Genomic DNA, 25,101 nt, shown 5'->3' on the forward strand with positions numbered 1-25,101 from the left:
TAACTGCTGAGCCATCTCTTCTGCAACTCTTAGAAAAAAAAAAAAAAAGTGTGTTTAAAACCCTTGAGGCCACACCTGGTGGCACACACCTTTAATCCTAGCACTCAAGAGGCAGATGCAGGTGGATCTCTGTGAGTTTGGGAGCAGCCTAGTGTACCTAGCAAGTTCCAGGCCCCACCCAGGACAACACAGTGAGACCCTGTCTCACATAACAGCAACAAAAACCAAGGTGGGCATGGAAATACACACCTGTGCTCAGAGGACGGAGCAGGGGGATTGCCACGAATTTGAAGCCAGCCTGCTCTACATAGGGAGGTCCAGGCCAACCAAAAATGTTTAAGAAGGCTCTTTTTTTTTTTTGAAAAGTTATGTTAGCCAAAGGTGGTGACACACACCTGTAATCTCAGCACTCAGGAAGCAGAGGCAGGCAGATCTCTGTGAGTTTGAGGCCAGCTTGGTTTACAAAGCAAGTCCAGAACAACCAAGGCTACATAGAGAAACCCTGTCTCGAAAAACCAAACAGAAAAAAAAAAAAGTGAATTAAAAAATTTAATATCTTGAAATAAAATGTGCTGTAGTTCATTTAGAGATTCTGCAAAATAAGTTTATTTTTTTTTTTTTTAGTCAAACAATGGATTGATGGTAGAAACAAACACTATATGATGTTGAAGAAAAAAGAGTGTCCATATAGGCCAGGCTGACCTCAAGCTTTCCACCTCCCAGCCTTAGCCTGTGGAGGGTGGAGATTGTTAAAATTCATTATTTGCCGTCTTTAGTTTCGTGTCTTGTGTGGGTGTGGACATGTTAGTGCAGTGCCCACCGGGAGCAGGGCTGACGGGCAGGTGGCTGAGCTGCCTAATGCGGATGCTGGGAACTAAACGTGGCTCCTCTGCGAGAGCAGTCCATGCTCTCATGGAGCCATCTCTCCAGACCCAGCAACAATTTGTTAAGCCCTTTCCACACATCAGATGCTATTCTAAGCTCTTTGAGTATGTCATATAGACACATGTACATCTTTGCACTTAAAAATGTAAAAAAAAAAAAAAAAAAAAAAATGGGGCCATCGAAATGGCGCAGTGGGTTAAAGCACTTGCTATACAATCCTGATGACCTGAGTTCAATCCCCAGAACTCATCTTAAAGGGCCAGCTGCATACCAGGTGGTACATGCCTTTGATCCCAGCACTTGGGAGCGAGAGGGAGGAGGATCTGCGTTCAAGGCTCTACACAGTGAGATCCTGTCTCAAAAAAAAAAAAAAAAAATTTAGTCAGGCTAGGACTATGGGTCAGACCACTTGCCTAATATTTGTGAGGCCCTAAATTCAGTTCCCAGTACTGAAAAAAGGGGGGGGGGGGGGGGGGAGTAGTGGTGGATAGAACCTGAGGAATGATGCCTAAGGTTGTCTTCTGACGTCCACATGTAAATGTGGACCCGTGAACATACAAACACATATACATACACATAAAATAAGGTGTACATCAATATACATTTATCACAAAGTCTAGGTTATAAAATGAAATGGGAAAAATATTATTTCCCACCCAAGCTCAGTCACATTCCCAGATTTTGTGTATATGGTACTGTGTTGTGTCTACATTTCCCACGGAATTTCTCTCAGAGATTTCAGAGTGTTAGTATATCATCAGTGCAGCACGTGGAATTGCTTCTCTTTTAAATTATGTTTTAAATTTCTTTTGGGTATTTGGGATACGATATCTTAGTCCAGATCGGCCTTGAACTTTAATTGACACCTGATCTCGCTGCCTCTGCCTCTGCTGTAATTACAGGCATGCTACTCTGCTCAGCTTCAGAAGAACTTTATCACTTTTGTGTGTATGAGTGGAGGTCAGGGGACAGCCACCAGGCAGTTCTCCACTGTCACTTGGTACCGTCTTCTGATTAACCTCAGGTCACAGACCGGTGGCTGGCACCTGTTGAGCCAAAGGCCCCAGAACTATCTTCTAACCAGCTTTTTTTTTTTTTTATTTAAGTTGTGTACAGAGTGAGTTTCATTTTTTAAATTTATTTTGTTCTAATAGTGAGCTTCATATATTTATGCTTATGCCTTGCTCATCTTAGCCCTCCACCCCTCCCCGGGGATTTATGGGAACTGTTGTGCTTCCGGAAATGTGACAGAACTGTTCTTAAGTTCACAACACTTTTTATTCTTCCCTAGGAGGGTGACGTCCTCAAGTCACAGAGCTCGGGAAGACAGCTGGCTAAAATCCTTGTTTGTCAGAAAGGTCGACCCAAGAAAAGATGCCCACTCTAACCTCCTAGCCAAGAAGGAGACGAGCAGTCTGTACAAGTTACAATGTGAGTAGCGGCTCCCGCCCTCCCGTGGTTGGCTCCGTCCGTCTGCTCAGAAGTTTATCATTGCATTCTCTTTTGTTTCAGTTCACAACGTTAAGCCGGAATGCCTAGACTCATACAACAAAATTTGGTGTGTATCTCCAACTATCATTTCCTGCAGGGAAGGGATGTATGTAACGGTTTTCATATGTGTTGGCTCAGCTAACCCTTGAGAGCAGAGGAGAGATCTTTGCTCTCCCTAAAGCTGAATGTTCAGTGGTTCAAAGGTTAGCCTGCCTGGGGGAGCAGGAGCAGGGGTGGGGGTTACAACGATGACAACACTGCCAGGGGGCACTTTGGTTTGGTCTTAAGCCCTGGCATAGCTCACTCATCAGGACTCTGGAAGACCTCTGATCCATCTGTGACTTTGGTGTTAACTCCATTCAGGCCTTCCTCGCAGCCTGGGCTTAAAGAACTCCCCTCTCCGGCCAGCTTGGAGTGTCAGCAGTTAGAAGTATTAGAAGTATGACCTCTGTTGTTTTTCCCTAAGTAAAACTGCCACTTTGAAGTCCTGTGTGAGGAGCTGGGGAGGTCTTGAGAAGGGCTGTTATGCCAGCTCATGGAAGGTGAAGACAGAAAGAGTAGGAGTCATTCTTGACTACACAGTGAGTTCCAGGCTGGAGGGCAACTTGGGCTGCAATATGAAACTCTTTCCAAAACTTCAAAAAATTAGCTAGATGTGGTGGTGCAGGCCTGTAATGACAGCACTCGGGAGGCAGAGGCAGGCAGGACTCTGTGAGATCAAGGCCAGCCTGTCTACATACCAAGTCCCAGGCCAACCAAGACTACATAGTGACACCCTGCCTGGCTCTATTTTTTCCAATAAATTAAAAATAAAAGAGTTAGAGGAGTTAAGAGCATGTGTTGCTCTTGCAGAGGACCTGGGTTTCCAGTGCCCACATGTTGAATAATAATATTGCTGTGCTCTGAGGTCGTGACCAGGGTAGCTAAAAGAAGAAGCAAGTTATTGGGGGCTTACCATTTCAGAGGGTGAGTCTGTGGCCATCATGGCTGGGAGTATGGCAGGCAGGCGGGCAGGAAGCTAGTAGATCAGTAGCCTGTAGCTTACATCTTGATCTACAAGCGTGAGGCAAAGAGAGAGAGCTAACTGGGAATGGCACAGGCTTTTGAAGCTTCAAAGCCTATCCCCCCATGACACCCTCCTCCAGCAAGGCCACACTTCCTAATCCTTCACAAACAAACAGTTCCATCTAGGGACCAAGCATTCAAATATATGGGGTCCATTCTCCTTTAAAAGTCCACCAGTTCTGGGTTCCATAGTAATGGGAATAGGGACTGTCTCTGATATGAACTGATTGGCCTGTTCTTTGATCACCTCCCCCTGAGGGGGGAGCAGCCTTACCAGGCCACAGAGGAAGATAATGCAGCCAGTCCTGATGGGACCTGATAGACTAGGATCAGAAGGAAGGAGAGGAGGACCTCCCTTATCAGTGGACTTGGGGAGGGACATGGTTGGAGAAGGGGGAAGGAGGGTGGGATTGGGAGGGGAGGAGGGAGGGAGCTACAGGGGAGATACAAAGTGAATAAACTAATTATTAAAAATGAAAATTAATTAACTAATAAAGTCCACCAATTCCAGGGGATCCAGCACCCTCTTGTGGGCACTACATACACAGACATATATGTAGGCAAAACTACCCCTAAACATAAAATAAAAATAAATTGTGACCTTTAATCCCAGTGCTTTGGAGACAGAGGCAGACAGAGCACTTAAATTTGAGACTAGTTTGGTCTAAGTACCAGGACAGCCAGGGATACATAGAGAAACCCTGTCTCAAAACACTAATAATAAATCTTTAAAGTAAATAAGTAAACATGGCCAAAACCAAAGATGTTAATCTCTCTTTTTTTTTCCCCCTCACAAAATGGCATTTTCTCTGTGTTTATGCTTCCCTGGGTCATCTTCCTTGTCCTGTTTGTTTGGCATCTTAGACTTGTGGCTGCATGTCTTATATGTGTTTGGACAGCTTCCACTCCCTTCGAAATAAACACCCCAAGTCTCCCTTTCCCCTCTGTCCCTGATGTGTTATATTTAAACTTTCCTGGGCTCTTGGAGGTCACCTGCCTTATATCAGGGTTCCCTGTCCTCTCTTCCTTCAACTCTTTCTCAGCCTTCCAAGCCCTGTCCCCAGGTTAACTTCCTTTCTGGCTGGTCTCCTGGGCTAGAGCGACATGTTCCTTATCTCGCTAGCAAACTGTTACCCCAAAGTATGTCAGACCAAGCTGCTTGAGTTCTGTTTTCTTCCCTTGTTGTGTTTTATTTTGTGTGTTTCTTTTCTCTTTCCTTTTCATTAAAACTTTGAGCAGCACCTGTTCCCATACCTTAACTGCTGTCCATACTTTAAAGGCCCTTGTTAGGAGACTCTGCCCGCCCATCCAGCTCTCAGGTACCGGTCTACCTCCTGGCCTCCACTTGATAAGGCCAGGGCTTGTCAGAGCAAGCCTTGGGGCCCCTGCACAAAGAACGGACTGGTTCTGTTCGTCAGTCTGTGCAGATGAGAAGCCCAGAGCCCTCTCACCGCCCTGCTCCCTCATCTCCCAGACCTTGTACCTTTCTGGACCCCACCTTGGTCACCCACACTGATGTCACTCTTACCGAGCAGTGCCACCGAACAGTTGTTTGCTTCCTGCTCACATCAGGCACCAGGAAAAAAAAACCTGAATTCATCCTTTCCCACCCCAGATTTGCATTATTCCTGGGCAGCCCTGGATTATATATCAGGCACACTTAATAGCAGATCTTAAGCTTAAAAAAAAAAATCAATGTACAATACAAAAGAAAATGTCACCTTTCAAGATATATACATGGCTATTCTTGTTGGTGCACGCCTATGATTCCAAAATTCCAGAATTCCAGAGACAGGATTCTGAGTTCAAGGCCAGCCAGGAATGTGCAGTAATAAGACATTGTGTCAGAAGCAACACAGAATTAAGTGGATGTGGGAGCATGTGACTATAATACAGACACTAACAGGAGGGAAGGTGGGGGTTGGGGAGTGGCGGGCAGAGGCAGGGAGATCATTGCAAGAGATCATTGCCTATGGGGTCCACATAGCAAGTCCCAGACTGGCCAGGGATACATAGCAAAATCCTATGTCAAAAAAAACCGAACAAACAAACTACACATGTAGTACCTATCACCAGCCTTCTACAGTCCTGTTGTCACAAGTAGCATTGCTTTCTTTCATTTTTTCAAAAGGCAGGATCTAGTGTAACTGTTCTGTATAGCCAGGCATATGCCTGTAGATAGTGGCATATGCCCATAATGCCAGTGCCTAGGAAGAGTCAGCTCCAAGTTTAAGATCAGTGTCAGCTACGTGAGTCCGTGTCTACATCATAGAAAGGTCTCTGTGGAGCAGAGCTCAGCTGTGACACCTGTTAAAAGTCAGACATGGCCATGGCTTGTCCAGGCCGAGCCACCAGTCCTATTCATGGTGATCCCAAATTGGATGGTATGTCCGTGTGAGACCTCAGATCCCTGTCGCCGGCTAAGTTGAGTGGGGCCTATTGTTGCCTCAAGTGTGTATTTCATTTTGACCCTTGCTCATTGTCATACCCCACTGGCGACCTTTAAGACTGTGAACACTGGCTTGCCCCGCATCTCTGTGTCTGGATGGCCCATACCCCACTCCATGGCCTGTTCCACCTCGCTCTGCTGAGCTGCCATTGCTTACCTCAATCATAAATGCTTCTTCCCACCTTCTGATTTTTTCCATGGACTTGTGTGTAATTCCTGTCTTTTGTTTTATATGGGAAGCAGCAGAACTTAACTTTTGTAAACAGCACATTCCTAAATAGCTTTTTTTTTTTCTTTTTTCTCCTGAAATAGCAAATAGTAGAGCCATTGCTCCTGGACTCCAGGACCTTTGGTCCTTTGTAAATCCCGTTATCGGTGTGCAGAAGTGGCGTGAACCCTTGTAGATAACCTGGGGTTAAAACCTCAGCCATTGATGAGGTGGGTGCTGGTAGAGAACAGCTTGTGGCCAGCGCTTCAGTTCCAGACATCATCTTAGAGTGTGCTGTGGAGGGCTGGAGAGCTGACTCAGCGGTTTTGAGTACTTGGTGCTCTTGCAGAAGACTTAGGTTCGAGTCCCAGAACCCACACCGAGGTTTGCAACCATCCCTAACTCCAGTTCCAAGGAACCGATGCACTCTCTGGCTTCTGTGGGCACCAGGCACACAATGGTACCCAGACATACATGCAGATAAACACTCATACACATAAAACAAATACACCTAAAACAAAGCAAAATACATATGATGTGGAGGCTGTTGCTGGAACAGTAAGCTGGAACAGCAAGCTGGTGCGTTCTAGTTGATGCTCCCATGACCTCTTTGGGGAAACCTCTTCCCTGTTTAATTGGCATTGCTGTCTCTTCTCTTCAAGTCAGGAAGTGTTACCAAAGATCCATGAAGACAAGCAGTACCCTTGTACCTTGGTGGGGACGTGGAACACATGGTATGGCGAACAGGATCAAGCTGGTAGGAAGCAAAAGTCTTTGGGATAAATACTTTTTCCTCTTGCTGCTTTGCAGTCATTTAAATTAGTTTTTGTCATTTAATGCTTGCTTTTACAATCTTCTTCAAGTCCCATTCTGGGTTCTTGGATCAAGTGGTCTCTTCAGTCACTTACTGTAAAATTACCTTTAAAAAAAAAAGTTAAAATCTGTTACAGAAACTTTATAAAATAGCTCAAGGGTGGATACAAAGCACACCACAATGCTGTACTGTGTTCACGTGGAATGCATCTGTATGGTCAGGTAAACGCCATGATACTTAATGTCTACTATCTTTAAAATGCATTTCAGTCCACCTCTGGAGGTATGAAGGAGGCTACCCAGCCCTCACGGAGGTCATGAATAAACTCAGAGAAAACAAGGTAATGATTTGGAGGGGGAAATGTGTGTGTGTGTGTGTGTGTGTACATGTACTTGTGCAGTTTAATGATACAGGCTATATTCCAACAGAACTTCATGATGACACCATTATCAGCTTTTGTTAGTAAACCATTCAGTCTTCATAGTAGAAATTTCATCATATGAACTCTTAAAGTTATATGTAAGCATGAAATTACCAGTTTTTTAAAAATATTTATTTATTATGTGTGCAATGTATGTCTACAGGCCAGAAGAGGGTATCAGATCTCATTATAGATGGTTGTGAGCCACCATGTGGTTGCTGGGAATTGAACTCAGGACCTCTGGAAAAGCAACCAGTGCTCTTAACCTCTGAGCCATCTCTCCAGACCAAAATTACCAGTTTTAATACCATCAAAATCCCAGTTCCTCTGTGATAGCACACTGAAACTGACAGCGCTTTAACACTGGCTAAGCTCTGGACACAGCCCTGGACTGCAGCTGGAAACTCAGCCCCATACTTATATTTTGTTTGTTTGTTTGTTTGTTTGTTTGTTTAAATTTTTGTTTGTTTGAGACAGGGTCTCATATAGCTCAGGCTAGCCTCAAACTTCTCATGTGCCCAGAAATGGCCTTTGTTATGGGTTCAGGAATACCCGCTCACTGACCACTCAGACACCAGGCTCAAATCAACAGTGGTTTATTGAACGCTAAACAGGACACAATCTGATTGACTGGCCAGGGGCACAGTCTGATCTGGGAAGTCAGACTATGACATTAGCCTACTCCTAAAGCAGGTTTTTATAAGAAAAACTGCAACCAAGTAGCAACTGGATAACAACACTGTAACCAAGTGTAGGAAACAACCAGGTATCAAGTATAGGAAGCAACATTACATCATTTTGACTAGCTAGACAAGCATTTCTAACTGACCTTTAATTTCATTGGTTCTGCAGCTGGAGAACTTCATTGGAGTATCCAGGTAACAAAGTATACAAATATTGAGAAATGAAACCATAGAGACATAATCAAATTGGAGACTTGGATGCAAAATGGCTTCTGATAGTCTAGAGGCTACATCAGGTGTAAACAGAGGAGCCATAGTTATGCTGAGAACTAAAGTAAGTCTCAACAGAGGGGCTATAGAGTTTAAGCAGGTTACAACAGCCTTGAGCTCCTGATTCTCCTGCTGCTCAAATGCTGGGATCATAGGTGCTCACCCCTATACCTAGTTTATGTGGTGCTGGGGTCAAACCCTGGCTCGGGTTTTAAAGGACTTGTTTCTCTTGCTGAAGACCGAGGTTTGATTCTCACACCCACATGGCAGCTCACAACCATCTGTGACTCGAGTTCCAAGGGATCTGATGCCTTCTGAGCTCCATGGGTACCAGGCACATGCCTCATGCACATATATACATGCAGGCAGAATATTCACACACATGAAATAAAACAAACAAATCTTTATAAAGATAGACAAACAAAAACCCTGGCTACATTAGGGAGTGAGGGGGCATGCTGTGTTCATTATTCCAATGCAATGGATAAAAACTAAGATGTAAACTGGGCCTGGTGGTGCACACCTGTAATCCCAGCACGCGAAAGGCAGAGGCATGTCTGAGTTTAAAGCCAGCCTGGTCTACAGAGTGATTTCCAGGACAGCCAATGCTACACAGAGACACACACCTAAGATGGTCTTATTTATAACCATATCTTGTGGAATGTAGTTGTCACTAATATTATATGCAAGTGTCTGCAGATTTCATGAGTGTAATTTTTTTTTTTCACCCAAAGGAATTTATAAATTTCCGTAAGGCCAGAAGTGACATGCTTCTCTCCAGGAAGAATCAGTTGCTGTTGGAGTTCAGTTTTTGGAATGAGCCGGTGCCGAGATCAGGACCCAATATATATGAACTCAGGTCTTACAAACTCCGAGTAAGTAGCAAACGCAGGCCAGCTGTCCTCATGCTGCTTCCTGATATAGGCAGTAAAACAGAAGTGAGCATTTTGTTATATGTGTTTAGCCTCTTTCATTTGTTTTTTGGGGGTATTGGCTGTAATTGGAAACAGGGCTATTCTATAGTTCTCCCATTGAATTTTAGCTCCTTCTGCTGTAGTCTCCTGAGTGCTGGGATTACAGACATCCACCACCTGGTGGCTTATATTTTGATTTGACTTATTTTCCCCAATCTAGTCTTTCTTGGCTAGATTTATTTTTTCTCTTTCTCATCGCTTCTCTTCTGCTAAGTTCTTTTGTATTTATTGCATTATGTATAATGTTTATTACTTGATGTTTTTACAAATAATTTTTTGAGGCTGCTTGCAAGCTGTACGTAGCCAGAGATAGCCCTCAACTGTGATCCTTCTGCTCTCACCTCCTGAACACTGAGATCACTGGTGTGCGCTACCACACCCTGTAAGTACAGTGCTGAGGATCAAACCCAGAGCTTTGTGCGTGCCAGGCAAACACTCTATTAACTGAGCTCCATTCCATCTCCAGCCCAAGAAAGCATTTTGTTTTTCAGAGGAAAGCCCTCAAGTGCAGACCAGGCACAATATATAGCAGCTACACTTGCTGAACCAAGAGTGCCTAATAAACACCCAGTGTTGTACAAATTACACAGCTCCATATGAGTGAGAATGAAAGTGAGCCAGGCACGGTGGTACTTGCCTTTAATTCCAGCACTTAGGATGCAAAGACAGGCAGATCTCCGTGGTTCAAAGCCACCCTGGTCTATGTAGCAAGTTTCAGGAGAGCCAAGGCTACATAGAAAAATCCTGTCTCAAAAGACAGCAACAAAAAGAACTGAAAAAAAAAAAATAAGAATGAGAGTGAGTGCATTACAGCTTTCTAAGTGTGTCCTTTCTGTATACTAAAAAGAATGACCTAGAGATAGCCTCATTTTTACTGATGCCCTCCAGTTGTACTTGCAATAGAATACATGGCTAATGTATTATTATGGCTAATACTAACCATAATACATGGCTAATACTAACCATCTTCATTCTATACACATCCTTAATGCTCCCCAGCCTCCAGTGCAGCAGCATTAAAAGGTGGTCTAATGGGGGCTAGAGAGATGGCTCAGCAGTTAAGAGCATTGTCTGCTCTCCCAGAGGACCCGGCTCAATTCCCAGCATACAACTGTCTGTAACTCTAATTCTAGTGGATCCGACTCCCTCACACAAATACCAAATGTACATAAAAATAAATAAAATAATTTAAAGGTCTAATGATCATAGAAAAATGGAAAGAGGTGTTTGGTGCATTAAAGGATAGACTAACAATAGTTTTATCACCATTCGTGGGTGACTTCCGTTATGTGTCGGTTGTCTTCTCATATAACACCATAAAATACTAAGTGATGCTTAGGAAAGCAGCAGAGAGTCACAGTTTTGCTCCTATTCTGTTTTTTCATACAGCTAACCAAAATCTAAATTCCATTTCAGCCAGGAACAATGATCGAATGGGGCAATTACTGGTAAGTAGTCTGTTAGTCTCATTCAGATTATTTTTAGCCACTCCATGAATTATTTTTGTTTGTTTTGCTTTTTTGAGATAATCTCATATCCCAGCATACCTTCAGTCTCACTACGTAGCCCAGACAGCCCTTGAACTCCTGATCCTAGTGCTTCCACCTCCCAGGTTCCTGGACTTCAGGTGTGTGCCACCATACCTGGTTCACACTGTAAGTCATTAGGTTAAAACAACAACAACAACAAAGAAGTCTTAAATGCCACATCCTGATGCTGCACTTTTAAATATTGTCTCTTGCTATGCTTGCTAGGATAAATTTGAAGGCCTGGGCGCAAATGTTCTCCCTGGTTTGCCTCCAAACTAACCAGGACTGCAGACACACACCACCGTCCTTTTAAGATTTATTTTTGTTTGATGTGTCTGGGTATTCTGTCTGCATGTGTGTCTTTGCACTGCGTGCATGCATTGCCCGCAGAGTCCGAAAGATGGTGTTGGAGCCTCTGGACCTGGAGTTACAGATGTTTGTTACTCATCATGAGGGTGCTGGGAACCAAACCTGGGTCCTCTAGAAGAGCAGCCAGTGCTCTTAACCACACAGCCATCTCTCCAGCCTCTTCCAGATTTGTTTTCTTTAATCTTCTTCTTACTACATTTTTGTTTGTTCATTACTAGGGGTCAGAGGACAACTTCCAGGAGTTGCCTCTTTCTTCTATGTGGTCCCAAGGATGATGCTCAGGCCATCGGGTTTGGCAGCAAGTGCCTTACCAAGATGACCCCTGAGTCGACTTGCTGGCCCCTGGTTTAGAAGGCTTTGTTTTATGTTTTTATGAAAAATTTCAAGCATGTACAAAACTAGAGAGAGTGATATAACGGATCCTATTCTATAGCCATTCCTAAGCTTCCATAATTATTAACACAAACCACATATGACATCTTCCCTTTAGGAGGCTAAGGTGGGATAGTCAGAAGACATAGCAAGACCCTGTCTCAGGAAAAACAAACACATACATAAAAATAAACTAACTCATGGCCAATCTTGTTTAGGTCTAACTCCTCCAGTTCAGACTCGCCAGAATTACCAAGACCATGTGCTGTTCAATCTGTAGCCATTTCTGCATATAGCTGTTCAAAAGAAGGCCTTGCAAACACATCCAACACCCTGTGACACTGTTCTCTGCACTTCTTGAGGCCATTTATTCAGGAATCTGGGTTTTGTTACATGAACAGAGCAAATGGAATTAGTGATACAGTTGTTTTTCTCTTTGTAGTCTGAGTAACAAAGTCCCAACACAGGCTTAGACAACAAAGTAGAAGATTGATGATTCTTTCTGAAAGCTGGTACCTTAAGCCTCATGTCAGTGGCTTATGCCTGCAGTGTTAGCAGGAAGATGTCCACAAGTTAGATGCCAGCCTGGGGTACAATGGAAGATGATGTCTAGAAAAAAAAAAAAGTATAGTCTTGGCACATGGAAAAACATATAAATTAGCGGTACAGAACTGAGGGACTAGAAGCTGACACTTGATTGCATTTGTGGACAGGTTCTTTTTGACAAATATGCCAAGATAAATCTTCTTTTGTTGAGGGAAGATAGTTATTTCATCTCAGTATATGAAACTCAGTATATGAAGAAAAAAAAAAAAAAGGATGAGTTTCACTCCTGCTTCACATTATGAAAAAAAAATATGAATGAACTCAAGAGTCTGGAGAGATGGCTCAGTGGGTAACAGCATTTGCTGCTTTTGCAGAGTTCCCATGTTGGGTTCTCAACATCCAAGGCAGCTCACGAGCATCTGTAGCTCCAGTTCCAGGGGATCTGATGCCCCTCACTGGGCTCTGAGGGCACTGTACACACTGCATACATGCAGGTAAACACTCATACATGTAAAACAAACAAACAAACATTCTTTAAATGGAAGAACCGAAGCATGAGATCTTTAGAAAAAAACTTAGGGAAAGTGTTTTTGAGTCTGAACTAGGCACAAGTTCTTAGGCTCAGTACAAAACCCCAATCAAGCTAGATGTGGCAATGCACACTGCCTCGCACTCAGGAGGTAGAGGCCAGAGGATCAGGAGGTCAAGGCTATCCTAGTCCACATAGCAAGTCTGAGACTACCCCAGGCTACTGGGACCCTGCCTCAAACAAAGAAAAAAGAAGTACATGTTTGATTATACACTCTGAGAGATGCCATTTTACCAAGGGTTTTTGTTCATGTTTTTAAGCTGTTCATTTTAGCCCAGTGCTTCTCAGCCTTCCTAATGCTGGGGCCCTTTAACACAGTTCCTCATGTTGTAGCGACCCCCCAACCATGAAATTATTTTTGTTGCTACTTTATAACTGTAATATTGCTACTGTTATAAATAATAATATAAATATCTGTGTTTTCTGATGGTCTTGGGTGACCCCTGTTGTTCGAATCCCCCAAAAGGGCTGCTACCCACAGGTTGAGAAGCACTGTTTTAGCCTATAACTTAGGTTTAGATGTTCATACAATTAGGATGCCACTAACTAATATTTTTTTCACAGGGAATCCAAGGGATATGCTGAGGTTCCTCAGTTATGTTAAACTTTGTGTATAGCCAGTTCAGCATTTGACTTATATTTTGGCACATAGGTAACTATTAAGATGGCGGCCTACTCTGCTGCATACACTTGTCATTACCAGGCTACGGCAAGTATATTTTCTTTGCCTTCCATAACCGAATTGGAAAACCTCAGAATGAAATGAATAATCCAGAATATTTTATTACTACCAATGAAAGGCTCTTCTCTTCCTCCTGAACATTTACAGTGCACAGTTCAGTTGATTTCCTTAATTCAAGATAATTGATCATATTTGTAATTTCTGTGATGATATCTGTATAATTTATGGATAATCTATGGGGCCTTGACAACAGAGGAACCCGGAAGCCTTTGGTGGGGTCACACTTGGGATACTTGGTACACATGAATGAGAACGGAGGTAGGGGGCTGGAGAGATGGCTCAGTAGTTAAGAGCACTGTCTGTTTTTCCAAAGGACCTGGGTTCAATTCCCAGCACCCACATGGCAGTTCGTAACTGTCTGTACCACCAATTCTTAGAGATCTGACACCTTCACACATAAAAAAATTAAAAAAGAGAACAGAGGTATATAAAGGGGTCTTCATCGGGCTAACGTCGTTGCTAACAGGACAGGTTATGCCTCTGGTTCTGAGCCCCATTAGGGTGTTAGAAGTCAGTCTATAAAGTTTTCCACAGTAAGAGAATACGCCGTCAGGGCAACTGGGGACAGTGGACATACCTGTAGTCCTAGCATTTGGCAAACTAAGGCCAGATCATGCTTTCAAGGTCAGCCTAGGCTGGTATAGTAAGACTCTAGCTCAGTAAAATAAAGTATCCTGTCCACCAAGTGTTATTTTTTTCACTATAGAAGTTAGTAGCTTATTTTTCAGGTTCCAGGCATTTAAATAAGTCAGATTGAATCCGTCTCCCCAAATTTCACCAGCGATAAGCCCTTTGTGTGCCTGAGACCAGGCCAGAGCCATGGGTAATATTAATACAGATTTTTTTGGGTAATCCATGGTGAGGACACCCTTGATAGACTCTAGCTTTGTTCTCCTGGTGGGATAGGATCTCTACATCATTTGAAGCCTCTGCCTTCATTTTTATCTGGGATGATAAAAAATTGATTTTGGGGGAAAATACATTTTTAAACATTGTCAAGATTTCACATGATCTCACTGAATGTGAAACAGAGTGTCTGGTGCCAGTAGATGATGATTAAGTTTTTAAAACAAAACAAAACAAAAAAAACTGATGCTTTTTTGCAGTGTTGAATCTTGAAAAGGAAAAGGGGTTTGGTTAGTTGGTTTGTTTTAGAGGACTTTTTTTTTAATGATTTGTTTATATCAGTTTTAAATGTGTATGTGTGTACGTGCATGCACATGCATGCATCTGTGGAGGCCAGCAGAGGGCACTAGATTCCTTGAAGCTGGGGGAACAGGTGCTCATGAGCCCTCTGACAGGGGTGTAGGGAATCAAAACTTGGGTCCTCAAGAAGACCAGCAAATGCTCTTAACCCTGAGCCATCTCTCCAAACCCCAGATTCCTATCTTAGACTGTTTCAATCACAACTCTGTGGTTTATACACCAGTAGCACACATGCATGTACTTCCCCCACAGTACACAGTTTTCTCAGAAAACAAAAAGTTACAGGCAGCTTCATTTAAAAAAAATATTATTTTTTACAACTTATTCACTTTGTATCTAGATTGTAGCTCCCTCCCTCATCTCCTTCCAGTCCCACCCAGCCACCCACCTTCCCTCCCTCCCTCCTTCCCTAACCCCCCTCCCCTAGTCCACTGAAAAGAGGGCATCTTCCTTCCCTACTATCTGGCCCTAGTCTATTAAGTCTCATCAGGACTGCCTGGATCCTCTTCCTCTGTGTCCTGGTAATGCCACCCCAACAGGGGGAAGTGATCAAAGAGCAGCATCCAAGTTCATGTCAAAGACAGCTCCTGCTCCCCTTACTGGGGAACCCACATGGAGACTGAGCTGCCTGTGGGCTACATCAGAGCAGGAGGTCTAGGTCCTCTCCATGCATAGTCCTTGGTTGATGCATAAGTCTCTACAGAACCCCCTGGGCCCAGATTTTTTGGCTCTATTGGTCTTCTCGTGGAGCTCCTGTTCCCTCCAGGTCTTTCTATCTCCCTGCACTCTGCCCAAAATGCTGTGAATCTCTGCATCTGCTTTGATCCCCTGCTGGGTGGAGTCAGAAAACATCTGTGGTAGGCTCCTGTCCTGTTCCCTCTCTTCCACTGCTTCTACTGTCTATCCTGTTTGCCCTTCAGAATGAGAATTAAGCATCCTCCCTAGGGTCTTCCTTGCTGTTTAGCTTTTTTAGGTATGTAGATTTTAGCAGCTTCATTTGTATTAATGAAAGTACTGACTTGGTGTGCTGCCAAAAAGGGGCCTCCTCACAGTACCCCATTTCTTTCTGCTGTGAAAGAGTCCCTTTATATCTATTTCTTTTTTTTTTTTTTTTTCAAGACAGGGTTTCTCTGTGTAGCCTTGGCTGTCCTGGACTCCCTTTGTAAACCAGAAACTCACAGAGATTCATCCACCTGCCTCTGCCTCCTGGTATCAAAGGTGTGCACCACCACGCTGGCTTCGCTGTGTCTACCTCAACCCACAGGAATGGAGTCCCCTTAGATAGGGTACCCTTAGTATCTTGAGTGTTGTGTACCCTACTGAAGCAATTCATTGCTGTTGTTGTTTAGAGGCAGAGTTTCCCTCTGTGTAGCCCCAGCTGACCTGGAACTCTGTGGACCAGGCTGACCTCTGACTCACAGAGATCCTCCTGTCTCTGCCTCTGGAGCACTGGCATTAAAGGCGTGTGCCACCACCATCCCGCTGAAGCAATTCTTTTAAAATGTTTTTATTATTTCTTTGAGAGTTTTAGACAATGTATTTTGACCATATTCATTTCCATTCCCCAACATCCCCTATCCTCCCCCACCTCCCTACTCGCCCATCAACATGGTTTTTCTCTTATCTTTCTCCTAATAAACCCACAAAGTACAGTTTGGTGTTGGCTGACCACTCTGAGGGGAGAGCCCAGAAGGGCCCACCCTGGAGAGAGGTCGATAACAGCAGGTATCACACCATTAAAAATATATATATATATTAATATATCTTTCCTTCTCTCAGCAGCAATCAAATGCCAATTACTCCTCAACTAGGAGTGGGTCTCTGTATATACCTCCTCTCCTGCATGCTGGGATTTTGTTTGGCCTGAGTTTTTGACGTTTTTGTGTATGCTGTTATAACTGCTGTGGGTTCATAAAATGCATTTTCCAATTTATGTCTAGAAAACAGTTTCCTTGAAGTCATCCACCACCTCTGGCTCTCACAATCCTCCTGCCCTCTCTTCTGAATAGATCCTGAGCTTTTGTACCTTTATAGATATTCCTGAGGACTGAACACCTCGAAGTCCCTTACTCTCTGCATGTTGACCAGCTGTGGGTCTCTGTTAATTATCATCCACAAGAAAAGCTCTCATGAGGGTTCAGTATTGTACTGATGTAACGGCCTGGCCCTAAGTCCCTAGGAGTCATTTTATTGCTGTGTCCATATACTAGCAGGTTGTCCTCATTAACAGTGTCAAGTATGGATTCCACCTCATGGAATAGGGCTTAAATCCAACCCAAAAGTGGTCGATTGTCCAATCATATTAGTGCCACCATTGTACCACTGGGCTTATCTTGTGAGGAAAATTATTGTAGATTGCAAAGTTCACAGCCATGAAGCAGTTCCTTCTAACAGGTCTTCTCTCCTTCCTATTTATGTCAAGAGTCAGAAGTATATCCTTAAAGTTAGTAATAAACAGAAGTATCACCACATATCTTTATGTTGCTGTTTTTTTTTTTCTTTAAAGTCATCACTAATATTATCTACTTCTCACAAAAATAATTAGCCTCCTAAGCTCTGGGATACTGAGGTGAGAAAATCACCATGAGTTTGAAGTTAGTGGGCTATATATAAGCTTGCCTGGGGTACAGGATGAGGTACTAAGTAAATAAAGACTTGATTGCATTTAATAATTTGATATATGTTAAGAGAAGCCAGTCTTCTTTGCTAACTGCTGGCTCTGAGTGGAGAAAATAGTCTGATTCTTTGCTTTGTCTAGAAAGGGTCTCAACACATAGCACGGGCTGGCCTGGACTCACTGTGTGGTTCAGGCTGCTCTCTGTCTTACCTTCCGCCTTTGCCTCCCAAGTGCTGGCATTACAGGTGTGCATGAGCACAGCCGAGGGCCTGCTGACTCTCCTTAACTGTCGAACACTGCTTTTCTCTCATAGGGCGCGTGCCATTCGCTTTAGGCAGGACAGTAATGAGGCGGTTGGGGGATTCTTCTCTCAAATTGGGCAGCTATATATGGTGCATCATCTTTGGGGTATGTATATTGTTTCTTCTTTTGTGACTTACCGGGGTTGAAGAATTCATTACTAATCAAGTTGTAATCAACAGTGGGGTAAATCTGGACTCTGTAACCTTAAACACTACAGCAAATGCAAACGTGCACAAGTCACACGTGGGTGGTGAGCACTGGGCTGTCTAGAACAAAAAGGCCAATAGCAACAGGTCAGCAGATCATCAGCTTAGAAACTGGTAATGAGTCAGGCCAAAGTCAGATAAGGTGGCAGAACTCAGGAAGCTGAGGGAGGAGGATTGAGAGTTCACCACCGGCATGGGCTACACGGCAGATTCCAGACCAGCATTGAGCTACAAAGTAGGATGGGGCAAAAAATAAAATAAAAGCATGGGCTGCTGAAGAGGGTTCAGAGCATCATCGGAAGGGGGAATGGGAGGTGAGAGGACGGGTATAGTTATATTTCATTGCATGTATGTATATAAATGAAAACTAAAATGGGAAAAACGGCACCACCGAGGTCTGGAGAGATGGTGCAGCCATTGAGAACTCACTGTTCTTCCGAAGAACTCCAGCTCTCGGGGATCTCCCTGATGCTTTTCCAGTCTCCGCAGGCAGCTGCACTCACCTGGCATACCTCACACAAGTATACATACCTACACATAAATAAATGAAAATAAACATGGCGGTGACCTGGTGGTAGGACAGTTGCCTAGCATGTGCAAGGCTCTGGATTCACTCTTCATCAGGAAAAAGAAATCCCCAAAAATAGTGCAGTCTGGTTACATAGTAGCAGAGCCGTGGGGAAGCTAAGCTTCGGTGGATACAATAAAAGATAATTCCTCCATCTTCCTCACTCGCAGAACCCCCGCTGCCACTGGGGCTTTTCCGCTCAACTGAGCTTACCTAGCATTTAAGAAACTGAGGCCATGCACCAATGCTACGTTATGCCAGTAACCCCTCATCCTCACAGCCCCCGCGGGCAGCCTTGTCCTGAGCTCTGCACTTCTGCTGAGCAGAGATTTAGCTCCACAGAGATCAGAGTTCATAAACAAATGTCAACGAACAAACAATAATAACAGCAGAGAACAGCATGTGTTCTAGAGCTGGTGGGCTGACTCACTGGTTGAGAGCACTGATGGCTCTTGGGGAGGACCCAGTTCATTTACCAGCACCCACATGGTGATTCTCAGTTCCCACCTGTAACTTCAAGTCCAGAGGATCTATGGCTGTCTTCTGGCCTCCATACCATGCACAGAATACACATACATACATACATACATACATACACACACACACATACATACATGCAGGCAGGCAAAACACCCATACACATAAGATCAAAATTAAAACTTAAAAACGAAAGCACATGTTTTACCCGGACCATGCTGTTCACACCTGTAATCCCAACACTTGGGAGGCAAAGGCAGGGTTGTGGTCTACAGACCATTGCTTACCTGATCTGCAAGTTCCTAATCGTAAGTGTAGTGTGCTGTTGCAGAAGCTTCCTTTGTAAAGACCTCTTAGGCTACCTGTCATATAAAACCATGAGAGCGCAGATAGCGTCAGTCCTCTCAGAGGCCTAACCCTGATTTCTCTCAGTCTGTGCTTGTGATTTTCCAAGTCAGTTACTGAGTGGCCAAATAGTGCCAGGGAAAAGGACATGGCTAGCTGCATGCCTGTGCTCCTAGAATGTGGGCACTGTGTCTGACTCAGATCTTTCCTGTGCTTATGTTTAAGCTTATACAGATCTTCAGAGCAGGGAGGACATCCGGAACGCAGCATGGCACAAGCATGGCTGGGAGGAACTGGTATACTATACAGGTAAGTTATAATGACTCCTTCCGTCTTCCTGTTTTGAGTGTGTATTTTTTGTTTGTTTTGGTTTGTTTGTTTTTTGAGATGGGATTTCTCTGTGTGTAGCCCTGGCTGTCCTGGAATCACTCTGTAGACCAGGCTGTCCTTGAACTCACAGAGATCTGTGCCTCTGCTTCTGGGACTAATGGTGTGCGACACCGCCGCCCAGCTAAGTATGCATTTGTAAATATGCAGGCGTGAGCCATCTCACTCTTCCTTTCTATGGGATACATTTAGATCCAGCATTATTTGGGGTTTTTTTTTTTTAGTTTAAAGAAACTTTTGAGAAAGTGCTGTTTTTCACAACCAAGACTTCTAATTTCCCACTAAAAAGCAGCTCTCCGGGTCAGCTCTCTTCCCGTTTTCAGGAACATCCAAGTTGGTGGTGGCACCTCTTTCTGCTGCGGTAATCAGTCCCTTCCTAGCACTCCCGTGCTTTCTAACAGCAAGTGTGTCTGGTCTGCGCAGGCACCTTGGGAGTGTGTCTTCATCCCCGTGTGTTTGGAAAGGCAGTAACCTCCATCTTGTTTTTCAGTCCCACTCATTCAGGAAATGGAGTCCAGGATCATGATCCCGCTGAAGACCTCGCCCCTGCAGTGACGCTTCCGTGTGCCTACACAGACTGCTGTGACGGATCTATGTCATGATTTCATGTCACCATTCATCAAGTGAAAAACACCGGGAGGTGTAAACCGCTGTACATAGCTTGTAGAATCTCTCTTCTTTAAAATTCACGTAATCATGCAAAGGGAAATCAGGAGGATTGAACTGATTGGAGCAGCGCTCTGAAACATCTCTGCTTACCAAATGTTACCTAGCCTCCAGCCCTTCAGGAAAACACAGGATCATTTGAAGCTGGGTGTTGGGTGTGGGAGTTTGGCACTCAGGGAACTGATGCAGGAAATCATAGCAAGTCCTAGGCCAACCTGGACTGCACAGAGCATTTTTAAACCAGCTGGGAGCACTGGCCTTGCATTGTATCTCAAAAATAGAAATCAAAATTCGAATCATCTCTGAGTAAAATCCCAGCTATGAAAACAATTAGTTATTTCTAGCAATTAAAAAAAATCTATTTTATGATTACAGACGTCTACAAATTTCTTTCCTTCAGAAAGAAATACAAATGATGTCACGTTTCCTGGGCAGTTTTTCTGAGTTTCAAACTAGGAGCAAATTATGAGTGTACCCATTGGCTGCAAATGTTACAATTGTGCAGCTTTTGGCCAGTCAGTCGGCAGGCTGAGAGCGTGTTACCCGAGCTGAAAGGATGGCCATGGTAGCCTAAACAATCGTGCAGTCTCCACCAGGCACCGTACCCAAGGGCTGGCGTGAACCAGTGCACCACATGCGATTTTCGAATAAACACCTCAACTAGCACTAATTTTATTTGTAATATTTTTCTATAAAACAAGTAGCTCTTGGAAAAGAGGTTTTATTTTGTAAGCCACTGTTTGTGACCTCTGACCTCTGGTTCTATTTTGGTAAGCTCACTGCAGACACTTCGAAGATCTCGTCAGGAGGACAGTGCACACTGGCCCTCAGTTGGCATAAAGCTTCATACTCCGTCTGTCTCTGTTTGGTTTTGTTTTTTAATATAGTGTGCCAATTTTGTGACTGTAATCATGTGAAAGTCCCATTGAGCTGAAGAATTCTGTCTGCCCTACAAATTGATATGTATAAAATAAAGTATAACTAAATCTATCAGATGTCTAATTTTTACATTCGAATGGTTTTCTCCAAGAACATATAAAAGTAAATAAAGTCCTCTTAATTTTCACATTTTGCATGATTGAGACTTTTTTTTTTTTTTTTTTTTTTGGATCCAGGTCTAAGCATGTAGCTGAGGGCAGCCTCTAAATCATGCCTCCACTGGTCAGTGCTAGAATGACTTGTGTGCACACCATTCTGTTTGTTTGATTTATTTATTTTGTATGAGGGAAGCGGGGCACATGAGCCACGTGCTTGCAAATCAGAGGACAACCTGAAGGAGTCCATTTCTCCTTCCACCATGTATATCTCTGACTGCTGAGCCATTTTGCTGGCCTTTGAGGTCTTCTCTCTGAACTTGTGCTTCAAAGAACAGGGACTGGAGCCCTGGCCTCAGGGGGAAGATGCGGTAGAGCACAGAAAGCAAGCACTGATTAGTTGCTTTGGTTTTTTAAGGCAGAGTCTCACTCTATAGTCCAGGCTGGCCTAGAACATTTGGAATCTTCTGGCCTTTCCTTCCCTCATGTGCTGAGATTATATACCTGAGCAATACACCTTAAAAACAATTTTTTTTTTTGCATGATCTGCCAACAAACTCACTGTGATTATCAACCTCCATGACCCTCTCCTCTTCAGGAGGAAACTTTGCTGTCTTCCTCTCTGAGTTTTTCCTGAAAATTGCAATTTTAAAATTTTTGTAACTGTTATTGTAATTGTGTGTGTGTGTGTCATGAGGCATGGCATTGTGAACCTTTTCCCACTAAGCCATCTCACTGGTCTGGTTGTTTTGAGACAAGGTCTTACGGTACCTCAGGTTGCCTTTAAATCACAGCAGTCCTCCTGCCTCAGACTCCTTAGTGCTGGGATTACAGGTGTGTGCCAACAAGTGCAGCAGCTGGTTTTGGCTTTTACGAAGATGAAGACAAGGGCTGAGGGACAGGTCATTTGATAGAGTCTAGCGTGCACAACCAGCCCCCAGCTCCATACACACATGTCTATGTGTACATATACACACTAATGGGCACAATGTAATCCTAGCATTTGTGAAGTGGAGGCAGGAAGATCAGGGGTTCAAGGTCATCGCAGCTACATATAGTTTGAGGCCAGCCTGGGTTACATGAAACCCTATCTCCAAAAGAAGGCTAAACACAAAGCATGGCGTTACTCCTGTCATGCTCCACTCCTACCCACTCCCCAGATAAACTACTGCTTTAATGACTCTCCTGTATGTTTTTCTCCCCAGACAAGTATTTCTCCATGACAGGGAGGGAGACCACCGCCACCACCCGCCCTGTCCCCAGAAACAGTGTGAGTGAGCCAGCTTTTGCCTCTACAGCACTGAGAATCTTAATGGTCAGAGTCATTAGTTGAGTGAGTGATGTGTCCACCGGTCACATGAGTTCGTTCACATCCTCCAAAGTGTCTGCACATCTCTCCCCGTGGAATCCCTATGGCCCTGAGGGCAGCAGTGCAAGAGCTGCAGTCTTGGGCAGATAGAGGTGCCCACTGCTTCCTGACTGCCTCCAGGTCCCGTCAGAGCTGAAGCGGTTTCCACAGCACGCCTTATCTAATTCATTACTAGCGTTAACCATCTACCTACAGCAGGAGTATCCACCTTCACCCAGTTCTTATTGACGCTTGCCACAGCCCTGATAAGAGGATGAAGTCTTACTCCCTCGGCCTCTAAAAAGACCTATTTCAGAAAGCAAAGCTAGGATTACAGGTCTGTGCAACCATGCCTGCTGCTCTGTGGTGCTGGAGATGGACCCTAGGGTTTCCTGACTGCTAGGCAAGCGCGCTACTGACTGAGCTCCTTCAACTCCTTACCCTTAAAAGGGGGCAGGGAGGGCAGAGCTGGAGAGATGGCTGCTCTTCCAGAGGACCCAGGTTCAATTCCCAGCCCTCACATAGCAGCTCACAAGCGTCCGTAATTCCTTTTCCAGGGGATCCAACATATCCACAGACATACAGGCAGGCACAACACCACTATACACAAAATAAAAATACATTCCTTTTTTTTAAATGGCAGGCCTTTAATCCCAGCATTCAGGAGGCAGAGGCAAGCAGACCTCTGTAAGTTCAAAGCCAGCCTAGTCTACAGAGCAAGTGCCAGGACAGTCAGAGCTACACAGAGAAACCCTGTCTCAAAAAACAAACAAACAAACAATATTTATCTTTGTGTGTCTGTTTATGAGTGCACAGGCCATAAAATGAGAGGACAGCTCACAAGAGTCAGGCCTCTTTCTATCATGTGGGTCCCTGGGATCAAATTCAGCTCATCAGGCTTGGCAACAGGTGCCTTCCACCCGCTGAGCCGTCTCAGCAGCCGTCTTTCTTTTTAACTTATTTTTGTGGGTATGTATATGTTGAATCAGGTCTCTCCTTCTACTACGTGGGCCCTGGGGCTCAAACTCGGGTCGTCAGATCATCAGGGTTGGCAGCAAGGGCCTTTACCTGCTGAGCCATCACTGGTCCTCTCTACCCTTTCCTTTAATATCTAGTGTGTGTGGGGTGCCTGCATGTAGGTGTGTATACTATATACATGCAGGTGCCTGTGGAGGCCAGAAAAAAACATTGGATCCCCTGGAACTGGAGTTACAGATGGTGTAAGAAACCCCATGTGGGTGCTAGGAACCAAGTCTTCTTCAAGAGCAGTAAATACTCTCAACCAAACCATCTCCTTACCCCAACTCCTGAAAAAAAAAAAAAAAAAGTTTTTTTTTTTTTTTAATTTTTGTTTCTGTTTTGGGGTGTGTATGTGTGTGTGCGTGCGCGCCATAGAGTGTGTGGGGGAGGTCTGAAGACAATCTTGTTGGAGTGAGTCCTCTCCACCTTTATGTGGACTCTGGGAATCCAACCAGCCTTGCATGGCAAACACCTTTACCCACTGAGCCATCCCACTGGCCTTGTTGAGACAGGGGCTCATGCAGCCAGGCAGGCTGGCCTCAGTAAGGTGGGCCTTGAAATCCTACTTTGCATAACCACCACTAAATCTCCTTGCTCACTTACTTGCTTTTTCTTATCTTTCTTTTTTCTTTTTTGTAGTCTGTTCTTGCCCGGAGGCCCAGATTTCCCCTGCCTCAGGCCCCAGAGTGCTAGGATTACATATGCCACTATATGTAGCTACAAGGACTTAATTTTGCTTCAGCTCAAAATCTAGACAGACTTTAATTCCTTAACTTCCTGTGGGTACAGAAACAGTCTTTACAGATTGAAAACTGGCACCCCATGAAGGAGCTGTGTGCGCTGTACTGCTCCGGAAACCCACCCCCTGTATCCACGCGTGGGCAGCACCGCTGGGAGAAGCACCCCTGGCTGCTTCCAGCCAGTCTACAATTGGACAAGCATCAAAAAGGTCAGGACAGTTCTTGCCTCATTCATATTCGCCCCTGACACAACAAAGAAGAGATTGTCCCACTCTGGGTGGTGAGCTCAGAGCCGGTGGCCTATGGCCCACAGAACAACTCACGGTACAGCTGGAAACTGTTCTCTCCCCCATCAGAACCTCAATCTCACCTTTATCAGATTCCTCTGGGGCAAATTCAGCACGCACCTGTGCAGGCCAGCATCCTGTCGAAACAGCTCTTGTAAGCTACTCGGTGGCAACCGCCATCTCTACCTCAGCTCTGGCTTGTATGCTCCAGGTGGTGATGAAAACTGAGACCCTTTGTGGCAGCCCTCAGCTGAGACCCAGCATGCCGGCTCCTGCCCATTTTGCTCTGCTGAAAAGTGCAAACCCACAAAGCAGCATCTAGGAGAACTGCCAGGAAGCGTTTACAACCAGGGAACAACAGCCTTGTTGTCTGGAGCCTGTGTGACCCTGCCAAGCGTGACCCTGCCAAGCACAGCCCTCCATGCCGATCCTAAGGCTTTTCTTTTTCTTTCTTTCTTTCTTTCTTTCTTTCTTTCTTTCTTTCTTTCTT

At 44.4% G+C, this 25,101-nt stretch overlaps 1 protein-coding gene across 2 annotated transcripts; it reads left to right on the plus strand.

Moving 5' to 3' along the window:
* Positions 1 to 2,176: 2,176 nt before the first annotated feature.
* On the plus strand, positions 2,177 to 21,248 carry Nipsnap2 (nipsnap homolog 2; the record flags this gene model as incomplete). Of its 2 annotated transcripts, XM_055613332.1 has the most annotated exon segments (9): positions 2,177 to 2,316; positions 2,398 to 2,443; positions 6,761 to 6,855; positions 7,182 to 7,252; positions 9,021 to 9,161; positions 10,677 to 10,708; positions 17,544 to 17,638; positions 19,355 to 19,438; positions 20,007 to 21,248. In XM_055613332.1, coding segments are annotated over 9 exon segments (769 nt in total), but the record flags the coding sequence as incomplete, so codon positions are not given.
* Positions 21,249 to 25,101: the final 3,853 nt, after the last annotated feature.

This window comes from Psammomys obesus, unplaced genomic scaffold (genome assembly GCF_907164565.1).
Source record: "Psammomys obesus unplaced genomic scaffold, mPsaObe1.curated_primary_1811, whole genome shotgun sequence".
Classification (NCBI taxonomy): Eukaryota; Metazoa; Chordata; class Mammalia; order Rodentia; family Muridae; genus Psammomys; species Psammomys obesus.